This window comes from Monodon monoceros, unplaced genomic scaffold (genome assembly GCF_005190385.1).
Source record: "Monodon monoceros isolate NGI ecotype Baffin Bay Population unplaced genomic scaffold, NGI_Narwhal_1 Super_Scaffold_21, whole genome shotgun sequence".
In the NCBI taxonomy this organism is placed as follows: domain Eukaryota; kingdom Metazoa; phylum Chordata; class Mammalia; order Artiodactyla; family Monodontidae; genus Monodon; species Monodon monoceros.
This window is the reverse complement of record NW_021703778.1, coordinates 106070574-106082869: the sequence shown is the minus strand read 5'-3', so window position 1 is coordinate 106082869 and position 12296 is coordinate 106070574. Positions and strand designations below refer to the sequence as shown.

The 12296-nt window shown below is 36.7% G+C and overlaps 1 protein-coding gene across 4 annotated transcripts in view; it reads left to right on the top strand.

The window, feature by feature from the left end:
* The window catches only part of PRKD1 (protein kinase D1), a 345202-nt gene that overhangs the window by 280205 nt on the left and 52701 nt on the right, over positions 1-12296 (top strand). For all 4 annotated transcript variants that reach the window (XM_029237647.1, XM_029237648.1, XM_029237650.1 and 1 more), the window contains 3 exons: positions 6745-6955; positions 7098-7175; positions 8978-9182. In XM_029237647.1, the coding sequence (XP_029093480.1) occupies positions 6745-6955; positions 7098-7175; positions 8978-9182 (494 nt within the window). The remainder of the gene's footprint in view (positions 1-6744; positions 6956-7097; positions 7176-8977; positions 9183-12296) is intronic.

The window sequence follows — 12296 nt, the reverse complement described above, 5'->3', positions numbered from 1 at the left end:
ATTCTGTGTGAGGCAGTATTCCAGAAGTTGGTGATACAGTGATGAACAAAATTGTCAAGTTCCCCTTCTCATGGAACTTATATTCTACTGAAGGGAGACAGTAAAAACCTAATAAACAAAGAGGTAAATAAGATAGTTGTGCTCTGCAGTAATGGCTCTGGAGGGGACATGATGATGTGCCAGAGAGTACCACAGAGTGGAGGGGATGTGGGCAGGAAGTGAGGTGATCTGGAGGCGTCCTGGAGAAGGTGATATATGACCTGGAATCTGAAGAATGAGACAGAACCATCTATGCCTATAGAAGGGAAGAGCACATGTTGTTGATAGTAACAGTTATGTTGTGTCCAGAATTCTATTGAATAGTAAACTCATTGGGCAGAGAGACTGTTATTTACTGGTCCTTGTATGTCCTGTAGCATCTGACTTGAGCCTTTAGGTAGGATTTGTCCCAGTAAGCACTTGTTAAATTAGATAGATCCATCTGGATGGCAGTAGGAGCAAACAGTTACAAGGTGCTATTCTGCACAGTTCTTTGATAATCAAAAAATGCTAGATCTTAAAACTTCTAGAATAAAAGATTAATGTTTGGTTGGCTGTGTTTCACATAGCTGTGCTGGTATCTTTTAAGCATAACAGCACCTGAACAGGAAAGTTGGCAGGCAACTGAGTGATACTTATACAATAGAGGCTGTGTATTATGCTAATCATTATGTTCTAGAAAACATGCAGGACTCAGATGCTATCCTCTGGGCACAGACAAGTTGCTTGAAAGTCTCTTCTGTAGGTCAAGGTTAAGGGGTTCACAATATTTTCACTTTGCACTTTGGCAAGTAGAACATACTATTACTTGATTTTTCTTGTTTCCTGTGAACTCTTCCTTCATGACTTAAATGAAGGGAAGAAAATATTAGCATAAAACCAGGGGATATGAGAACTGGGAGAGGCTATAAAGAGAGGAATCATTATTTTCATCTGGAACAAGAATACCTGGGGCTTCCCTGGTGGCGCAGTGGTTAAGAGTCCACCTGCCGATGCAGGGGACACGGGTTCATGCCCCGGTCCGGGAAGATCCCACATGCCGCGGAGCGGCTGGGCCCGTGAGCCATGGCCGCTGAGCCTGCGCGTCCGGAGCCTGTGCTCCGCAACGGGAGAGGCCACAACAGTGAGAGGCCCATGTACCGCAAAAAAAAAAAAAGAATACCTGAGTTCATAGTTCTGCTTCTACGGGCTGTGCGATCTTGGGCAAATGATGTAGTCTCTCTATGATTCAGTTTCCTTATCTTTAAAAAACCTGGTGGTCATGAGGTTTAAATGAGTTGATGAATGTAAAGTGCTACGAAAAGAATCTGGCACCTACAAAGGTTATAGAAAGTGTTTTATGTCGTTATCTAGTTCAGAGGTCTCAGACTCCCCGTGACCAGATTTATTCCCCAAATCAGTTGACTGGAACAACGTTTCAGAATTTTTTCAGAGTCGCTAATGTCGAGAAATAGAGTTATTTCATAAAGCAACTAGATCTTCTGCTTCTTTTGCAAAACTAAGAGGTCAGGAAACATAGGGCTTTCATACTCACAGCCATTAGCAGTCTTTGATCCATCCCTTTTCAACCGAGCCTGTCCTCTCCGATTTACTGTAGTCTCCACCATTCTCTATTGCATCCCTGACACCCATTAGTATTAGCAGCCTGCAGGTATTATTGATATTTGAGCTTGCCACCTGTCCTCTTTCCAGAGCAAAAGGGTTCTGACAGATTTTGTTTTCATGTTGGAGATGCCAAGTAGGGACGAGGAGCAGGTAGACAAGTACAGAGAACAGTTCCAGTGGAAAACATTCCTTAGTCAATTGTACTCACTTAAAATTGAAACCCTGTAGAGCAAGTGTGTCAATGTTACAGTGCATGTAATACTAAATTTTTTTAAAAGCTTATATTAACAGTCTGTATTTTGAACATCTCTATTGAAATGTCTCATCCATTATTTGCATGCATTTATTGCTTGAAGACATTCATTTTTGTTTAGTTCAAGCAATGCTTATTACTTATCTTTACCAGGCACTTCTTTCCATTAACAGAGGACAAACATGATTAAGACGTTGTCCTTCCCTTAGGAGCTTATTGTGTCCTTCCCTTAGGAGCTTATGATTAACACCAAAAAGAGCCCCAAAAATGAGGAGTCCAAAAAGTGATGTCAACACGTACACTAAAGTGTTCTCTACTTTTCTATTTCTCTTTGATTCAAGGGGAGTTTATGTCACCCCAAATCCAGTCCCCAATATGGGTCTGTGAAATGGATTTTAGTTAACAAACATAAATATCTTAATAGTGGAGAAGTTTTTATTTGAATCTTGTTTTTTAGACAGTGACTTTCATCTCTCAGGAAGTCTTATGTTTGATTTTTCCATAAATGACAAGAAACCACAAGTAAGGGCCATTTTTCCCCTCTGTTTTCTAGCTTAACTAATAAAGAGAATTCATTGTGAACTGTGAAGTGGAATATACCTTGTTGGGAAATTGTTTCATGGTCCTGTTGAATGTTTAAAGATGTGCTGGCAGTTGGAGTTTCCATAATGTAATCTAACCAGTCATTTCCTGGGATGGTTCCAAACTTGCTGAGTCATCAATTTAATACACCAGGTTAAAAAACAAATTCAGTCTCTAGAAAAGCAAGATGCATTGCCTCTGTAAGTAGGTGTTCAGTGCATATAGTTTTAACTTTGGCAGTCATTTCAAATGAAATATTGTTAGCATGAGGATGTTACAGACACTTCAGGACACCACAGTCTTTTAAAAAAAGTTTAATCTGTATAATATTTATTTAATATCTAATCCCGCCTTTAAATTCAGCTTTCATCATTTTTTTGTTCTCATATTCTCTCTCATCTATGATGTGATTCCTCTTACAATGAGAACAAGAGATCTTTATACTTTTCGTCATCTATAATTTGCCAAATCCAATCATTTACATCAATCCATCCCAATACCATATTGTACAGTGATGTCAGTTCTCACAAAAGTTCCACACCTGTAATGTGATCCAAACTCCTCCACTCAGGAAGAGAACAGTTCATAGGACCAGTGGCTAATGTAAAAATGTAAATTTTTAGAAGCACATCCTCCTGCAAGTGCCTACCATAATTATAGAGAAGAGAATTTTATAGCTTTTCAGAGTTTTGAGCCAGTTTTTGTCCTGCACATAAAAATGAAGCAGAATGAAACAAAATGTTGCTGTTCCCTTTCCAAAACATTTCAACTTTCCTCCCTGTTCCCTTAAAAAAAAAAAAAATAACCACTCATTCTGCAGATTGCCCAGGTTCACCAAACACACAGTGCCAAACTGGAGCAGCAAGTAACAGTGGAAATGAATTTAAACACCATTTAGTTAACCTAGTAAAACTAGTGTTAATGGGTAAGAGAGAGTTTTCTCTTTACCAGAATTAAAGAAAGATTTTATTTAAAACTGTAAAGTTCTATACATATTATAATTAAGTATAAAAATATACAAATAAAAAATAAAATGAAGTTAATGAAGAAATACAATGATACCATATCTCTTTACTTTGCATAATAATGCATAACATCCATAAAAGCTGTTATTTAAATCAACATTACCCTTTGACTTGCTAAGTCTACTTTCATATTGAAGTTATCTTAAAGTCCAAGCTAGCTGGATTTAGATCAATGAGATTTTTTAAACCATCCCCTGTTTCATTTAAAATTACTAATTTCTGAATTTTTGCCTACTCTGTAGCTTGATGCATCAAACAAAAATACTGTAATTGTGGATTTCTGATGTATATACCTTCAAATAAAACTTCACATAAAAATTGAAATTACAACTAGTAACTTTCTTAAAATAGTAACTGAATATGAATTATTAATCAAAATCTATCACTGATTCTGAAAAGCCTTAGAAGCATTTAGTTTGCTTTCATATTATTGGAAGGAATAATTGGCAGGATTCCAGAAATGATGGTTTTTGAACACTTATGTAAACAGTGATATATAGATAGATATTATAAATATAAATTTATATTACAGGTCAATGGCCTTGTTTCATAGGATCTTATTTTTCTGTTTGTTTTACAAGTAAGGACTCTGGGCCACAAAGTAACAGCCAATTTCTTTTCCCTAAACTCGTGTAACGTTTTAAAATTCCTTATGTAATCTTGCCTTGAAGGTAATAAACGAAATGACTTCTCAAGAATAATTCTGGTTCTTGTAGTTTATGGCAGTGTTTATGTGAATGTTATCATGTTGGATGAAAAGAAAACATTCCGTTTTATCAGATTGCTTCTTGCTCTTCTAAGTGAATTTGCCCCATGGTATACTGTGTAGTCCTACATCAAACTGGCTTTGTTAACACAGCCAAGAATTAGGTCTCTTTAATTAAGGAAAGTAACTGAAAGGTGATTTGGTCAACTTTTCATATGATTTTCCAAATCTGAGAACATTTTAAGTCTGCTAAGAAAGTGTGACATCACGTCAGCTTTTATTCTGAGTGTTGAAACTTTCCAACTACGGAAAAACATAACTTTTCATTTTAGTGTATGCTTAAAACTGGCCCATTGGATATAGTTAAAGCAGGGACCTAACCCTACAGATTTAATTATTTTCCAGTAAAATTCAATTCCATTGAAGATATTTATTCAATATATTTATGATTCTGGTTTGGCAAACCTTTGGCTCATCTTTAAAAGTGCCCTAGATCTCTCTGCAAGAGTTGAGCCCTTCCAGAATAATTATGCTTTGTAGTTTTATTTTATGGAATTGAAATTATAAATGTAACTGTAGACATAATATCCCTAAGTAGAACCTCATCTCAAATTTCTTTTTATTGCAGCTGGTGAATCTGCAAATCAAAAATTTCCCATTTGGTAATAAATGGTATTACCTTTTGATGCAGATAGGCATTGAAAAGGATGGAAATTGTCTGTAAATATGATTTGTTTCTCATCAGTAATTATTTCAAATTAGAAATTAACTGAGTAATGTGATAATACAAGGGCTCTAGAAGCAGACAAGTGTAGGTTCATGTTTTGGCTCCACTGTTTACTAGCATTTGACCCAAAAGAGTATATTTAAACTTTATGAGCTTACATCCTCAACTATAGATAGCCAGGCCTGTCTTGTAAGGTGCCTAACACAGTGATTATTAAGAGTTAATACTAAGTTAAGAGCTTAATAAATGAGATATATAATTATAATAACTGTTAAAAAGTAATTCAGTTCTTTTATTCCAATGATTATTTTTCCTGATGATTCCCAAGTACATTTCCATGATATCAAGAGATACCATGAAATTGTTCAAAAACATTGTAAACACAGTTAAATTTATTTTATTTTATTTTTTTAAAAACGTTTATTGGAATATAGTTGCCTTACAATATTGTGTTAGTTTCTACTGTACAGCAAAATGACTCAGCTATACGTATACATATATCCCCTGTTTTTTTGACTTCCTTCTCCTTTAGGTCATCACAGAGCATTGAGTAGAGTTCCCTGAGCTATACAGTAGGTTCTCATTAGTTATCTATTTTATACATAGTATCATTAGTGTATATATGATACTATATACAATAGTGTATATATGTCAATCCCAATCTCCCCATTCATCCCATCTCCCCTTTCCCCCTTGGCATCCATATGTTTGTTCTCTGTGTCTGTGTCTCTGTTTCTGCTTTGTAAATAAGATCGTCTATACCAACTTTTCCAGATTCCATATATATGCGTTAAGATACGATGTTTCTTTTCTCTTTATGACTTACTTCACTTCATTTATTTTTTTTAATCTATGTACTGGGCTGATTAATTACAAAATGAGAAACAAGAGTGCGCAGAGATATAATTGTAACCGAAACATTAATATTTGTGTGTCTTATATAATCCAGTAGTCACTATGTTTTTCAATTATATAAATGATAGTATAATTTTAACCCTTTACTTTTATGGTTGAGGAGTAAATTTAAATTATATAAATGATAGTATAATTTTAACCCTTTACTTTTATGGTTGAGGAGTAATTTTAAATTATATTCATTTTTTTCTGGGGGGGGAATCCAAAGAAGCTGTAGGCCCTGTTCAGATGAAGTACTAGATTGGACAGATTGGGGGAATTTACTTTTCATTTTTTATCTTGCTGAACTGCTTGCATTTCCTATATGTAAAACTTTAGAAAATGTCAATGAAGTAATATATGGAGTGGGATTAAGAATGATTTTTTGGTTTGCTTTCAACTTTATATTTCTGTATTAAACTGATGAAATTGAAAAGCTGCAAATTATTTGAAAGTCCTAGAAGTAAGGTTCAAATAGTCTGATCTCCAATTCTCTTCTTTTCATACTTTAAAAATAAAGTAACTCAAAAAAGAAATTAAGGGGAAATAAATGACATTAATTAACAGAAACATAGTTTTAGTTTATTCCTCTCACATTCTTAAGGATCAAACCACTAAATACAATAGTAAAATAAAAGGCAATTTAAAAATACACAAATATATTATGCTGTGTCAGGGTCGCTTGCATCTTACCATATCACTCTGAGAACATCACTACTATATGAACAGCTGGATGTGCTTTATTGGGAAAATGATTTTTTCTCTTTGTGTCAGTATTTCTGCACTAGTGCTGTGGCTCAATAATGAATATGTGAGACCTTTTGTTGGAAAATAAATAAAAATGAAAATAAAAATATATAAATATATAAATCAGATATATCTTATTGTCCTTTATTGTTTTTCAAACATATAGCAAAAGTCACCATCAGAGTCATTCATTGGTCGAGAGAAGAGGTCGAATTCCCAGTCATACATTGGACGACCCATCCAGCTCGACAAGATCTTGCTGTCCAAAGTTAAAGTGCCACACACTTTCGTCATCCACTCCTACACCCGGCCCACTGTGTGCCAGTACTGCAAGAAGCTTCTCAAGGGGCTCTTCAGGCAGGGCCTGCAATGCAAAGGTAAGGACGATCTTGCCACCAAGTATTTGTCAGCCGCCGAAGTTTGAGCCTCACCTATTTGAAATGACTATTTTTCCCACACCTTCTCTTTCTGATGCATGCTTGGTTTTGATTTGTTTTCTTTTAAAATGATTGTGATTAGATTGCAGATTCAACTGTCATAAACGTTGTGCACCAAAAGTACCCAACAACTGCCTTGGCGAAGTGACCATTAACGGAGGTAGGTAAAAGGTCAGCTGTCACATCTCTGCTTCTTTTCCCTCTTAAGGCATGTGTCAGTTAGGACTTAGCGGGATTTTTTTACTTTTAATTTCTTCCATTCAGATACTCGTGACCCAAACCAAAGTAAATTACGGCCTCTGTCCTACTTTACTCTAAAAAAGCACCCATCATTGCGTTGTGATAAAGACCAGAGATTTTCTTGATTTTTACATGGTGAACCAGCTAGTACTGAAAACTTGGATATCCAGGATTACTTCCCCAGCTCTCTTATTTTTCTACACCTATTCTAGTTCATTCAGAAGCGTAGAAATTGTTGGAATGCCTCCCAGTTATAGCTATCAGTCTCATCCTCCATGCTTTTCATTCCCAGCATTGAGACAGAAGTTAACTTTTCTTCCCTGTCTGTCAAGGAAGGGAAGAACCACAGAAATTGACCTACCAGGAAATAGTTACAACTTTCTTCCTCCACCTGCTTACTATTCTCATTATGTATGTGCTTGTTAACCCGCATCTTTAATAATAATAAAAGGAACTTTAATTTAGACAATTAAAAACTACATATCCTTTTCTATATTGGGGAATATTCCTTTGGGAAAACTTTAATTGTATAAATTAAGATTGGAGGAATTCTAAGAAAAACCCTATATCCTAAAGGAACAGCTCTCATTTTCTTCCCTGGTAGAATTGCTGATGGATTCTGACCAAAATATTTGACTTAGTGTCCCAAGCTGACTTTTTCCATAGATAGTAGACTGTGTTATATTTTCAGTCTGTTATCAGTTTGCTGATTCCTCTGGGAATAAAACTGGTGATAAAAGACTGGAGAAACAGGTTGAGTATTTCTGTTGCTAAAATCCTGAAGAACAAGTGATTATGTATGTTCTCCAACTTTCTTCTCTAGAAGAAGAAGAGAAAACTCTCTAGGAAAACATTCCCATAGTAGTTTCTGGCTTCAAGATGCATGAATTAGCTGCCAAACTCAAAAGCTTGGCAATCTTCCCACTTTCTGTGGCATATGGTATTGATTTTGTTCAGGCCCAGGAAATGTCAATGTGTACTTGATAACTAGAACCAAAGGGAAACAGTGTAGTTTATGTTATGTTGATTAATTTGAAATTGCATTTTTCCATACAGTCAGAAAAATCTGGAAAAATGTGCATTTTCCAAGCTTGGCAGGCTAGGGTCTCTGATCAATCTGTTTTCTAACTTTAAAGTAAGCACTTTGCCTTAGTAAGTAATTATAATTTACTACATTACCATCAGCTATATAATGACAGGATTCAGTATTACTTCGAATATCAAATATCTTAGGCTTATGTGACCATATATTAGAATCCATGATTTTAAAAGTTACTGGAATATCAAGAATCAGTGACCTTGAGTTTTCTTGCATGTCAAAGTTTCCCATATCCTCCCATGTATTTCTTTTTCCCACCAGGGCTGTACTACTGAAATAAGATTCGTATCCTCTTCACTGGTGCCTGGTATCACTTTGCTTCCTAGCACTTTGTTTCTATCTCACCCTTGGCTTCCTTCCAAGGCTCCCCATGACTTTTCATGCTTTTAGGCTCAGGGGCACAAAAAACGAGCATCTGCTCGTAAAATTATATATTCATCCTCTCATTCATTCAGGTGACTATGAACTAAAATTTAAAAGGAAAGTGAAAGAAAAGAAAAATTCTTCACATAACTATATTTTTAGGGCTTCCAATTGATTTGCTTTAAGATTGCCTAACTTTCTCTTAAGTCCTGGCTCCAGGATTCCAGGCTTATCTTCATGGGCGCAAAACAATTTTTTAGATTTGCTTAGCCCTGGGGCAGAGTCTGATGTAGTCATGGAAGAAGGGAGCGATGACAATGACAGTGAAAGAAACAGTGGGCTCATGGATGACATGGAAGAGGCAATGGTCCAAGATGCTGAGATGGTCATGGCAGAGTGCCAGAACGACAGTGGGGAGATGCAGGATCCAGACCCAGACCACGAGGACTCCAACAGAACCATCAGGTGAGGGCTGCAACCCCAGCCTTGGTCAAACAGGGGAACCCCAAGTGGTATGTACTTTTTAAAGCTCTTTGATATTTTTATCTGTTATAGAAGAAACTTAAAGTGTGCATTCACAGGCATACCTCATTTTATTGTTTTATTGCACTTCAAAGATATTCCTTTTTTTTTACAAATTGAAGGTTTGTGGCAACCTAGGGCAGTGCACGTCTATCAGTGCCATTTTTTCCACAGCGTGTGCTCACTTTGTGTCTCTGTGTCACATTTTGGTAATTCTTACAAGATTTCAAACTTTTTCCTTATTATTATATTAGTTAGGGTAATCTGTGTTTAGCAGTCTTTGAGGTTACTATTGTAATTGTTTTGGGACACCACAAACCATGCCAGTATAATACAGTATACTTAATCGATAAATGGTGTGTGTGTTCTGACTGCCCCACCAACCAGCCGTTCTCCAGTCTCTCTCCACTTCCTCTGGCCTCTCTATTCCCTGAGATACAGCAATATTGAAATTAGGCCGGTTAATAAACCCTACAATGGCCTCTCAGTGTTCAAGTGAAAGGAAGAGTCACACGTCTCTCACTTTAAATAAAAAGCTGGCAATAAGTAAGATTAGTGAGGAAAGCATGTCGAAAGCTGAGATGGGCCAAAAGCTAGGCCTCTTGAGCTAAACAGTCAGCCAAGTTGTCATGCAAAGTAAAAGCTCTTCATAGAATTAAAAGTGCTACTTCAGCAAACACGTGAATAATAAGAAAGCAAAACAACATTATTGCTGAAGGAAAAAGTTTCAGTGGTCTTGATAGAAGGTCAAACCAGCCACAACATTCCCTTAAAGCAAAGCCTAATCCAGACCAAGATCCTAATTCTTTTCAAGTCTGTGAAAGCTGAGAAAGGTGAGGAAGCTGCAGGAGAAAAGTTTGAAGCTAGTAGAGATTGATTTACACGGCGTTTAAGGAAATAAGCCATCTCCATAGCATAAAAGTACAAGGGGGGGAAGCATTGTACTTTTAGAATAGAAGCTTCAGCAAGTTACCAAAAGATCTAGCTAAGATAATAAATGTGGATGGCTACACCAAACATCACGTTTGCAATGTAGATGAAACAGCCTTATATTGGAAGACAGTGCCATCTAGGACGTTCACAGCTAGAGAGAAGACGATGCCTGGCTTCAAAGCTTCAAAGGACAGGCTGACTCTGCAGCTGGTAACTTTTAAGTTGAAACCAATGCTCATTTACCATTCTGAAAATCTTAGGGCCCTTAAGAATTATGCCAAATCCACTCTACTTATGCTCTGTAGATGGAACAGCAAAGCCTGGATGACAGCATATCTGTTTACAACATAGTTTACTGAATATTTTAAGTCCACTGTTGAGACTTATTGCTTAGAAAAAAATATTCCTTTCAAAATGCTACTGCTCACTGACAATGCACCTGGTCACCCAAGAGCTCTGACAGAGATGTACAATGAGATTCATGTTGTTTTCATGCCTGATAACACAACATCCATTTTGCAGCCCATTGATCAAGGAGTAATTTCAACTTTCACGTCTTATTATTTAAGAGATACATTTTGTAAGGTTATCACTGCCATAGATAGATGGCTGTTCTTCTGATGGATCTGGGCAAAGTCAACTGAAAACCTTCTGGAAAGGATTCACCATTCTAGATGCCATTAAGAACATTCATGATTAATGGGAAGAGGTCAAAATATCAACATTAACAGGAGTTTGGAAGAAGTTGTTTCCAAACCTCACGGATGACTTTGAGTGGTTCAAGACTGCAGTGGAGAAAGTAACTGCTGATGTGGTGGAAATAGCATGAAAACTAAAATTAGAAGCGGAGTCTGAAGATGTGACTGCAATGTCATGATAAAACTTTAAGGGTTGAGCAGAGGAAGTGGTTTCCTGAGATGGAATCTACTCCTGGTGAAGATTCTGTGAAGTTTGTTGAAATGACAACAAAGGATTTAGGATATTACATACATTTAGTTGATAAAGCAGTAGCAGAGTTCGAGAGGATTGACTCCAATTTTGAAAGAAGTTCTGTGGGTAAAATGCTATGAAACAGCATTGCGTGCTACAGGGAAATCATTCGTGAAAGGAAGAGTCAATCGATGCTGCAGACTTTATTGTTGTCCTATTTTAAGATATTGCCACAGTCATACCAGCCTTCAGCCAACACCATCCACATCAGTCCACAGCCATCAACAACAAGGCAAGACTCTCCACCAGCAAAAAAATTATATCTCCCCTGAAGGCTGAGGTGATGGTTAGCATTTTTTAAAGCAATAAACTAATTTTTAATTAAGGTAGATACATTGGTGTTTTTAAGCATAATGCTATTACACACTTAGCAGACCACAGTATAGTATAAACATTACTTATATATACACTGGGAAACCAAAAAATTCATGTGACTCACTTTATTGCCATATTTGCTTTATCTCTGTGATCTGGAACCAAACCTGCAATATCTCCGAGGTATGTCTATAATTCGTTTATAAATGAGCTGTGTACTATGGAGGAGACTCCTAAATTTGGAATTAGGAGGTCAGAATTCCCTTGGAGAAATGTAGTTTGCGTCCTTTCCTGGTATTGCCTCATTCTTTGACCCATTTTCTTTTGCATGTGAGGGTTACACGTATGTGCAAATGACAAATTTACTACTAAGTTAATATTCATTCAAAGCTCATTGTGTAAGGGTAAGCCAGGACAAAGTGAGAGAGTGGCATGGACATATATACACTACCAAATGTAAAATAGGTAGCTAGTGGGAAGCAGCCGCATAGCACAGGGAGATCAGCTCGGTGCTTTGTGACCACCTAGAGGGGTGGGATAGGGAGGGTGGGAGGGAGGGAGATGCAAGAGGAAAGAGATATGGGAACATATGTATATGTATAACTGATTCACTTTGTTATAAAGCAGAAACTAACACACCATTGTAAAGCAATTATACTTCAATAAAGATGTTAAAAAAAAAAAAAAGCTCATTGTGTGCACATACAGAGATCAGGGATCAACCTCAGCGGACACCATCTATTTTTATAGCTGGTCCCTATTACAGATATCACATACGTCTGGACCTTACTGTTCTTGATTTTATTTCAGAAGTGTGTG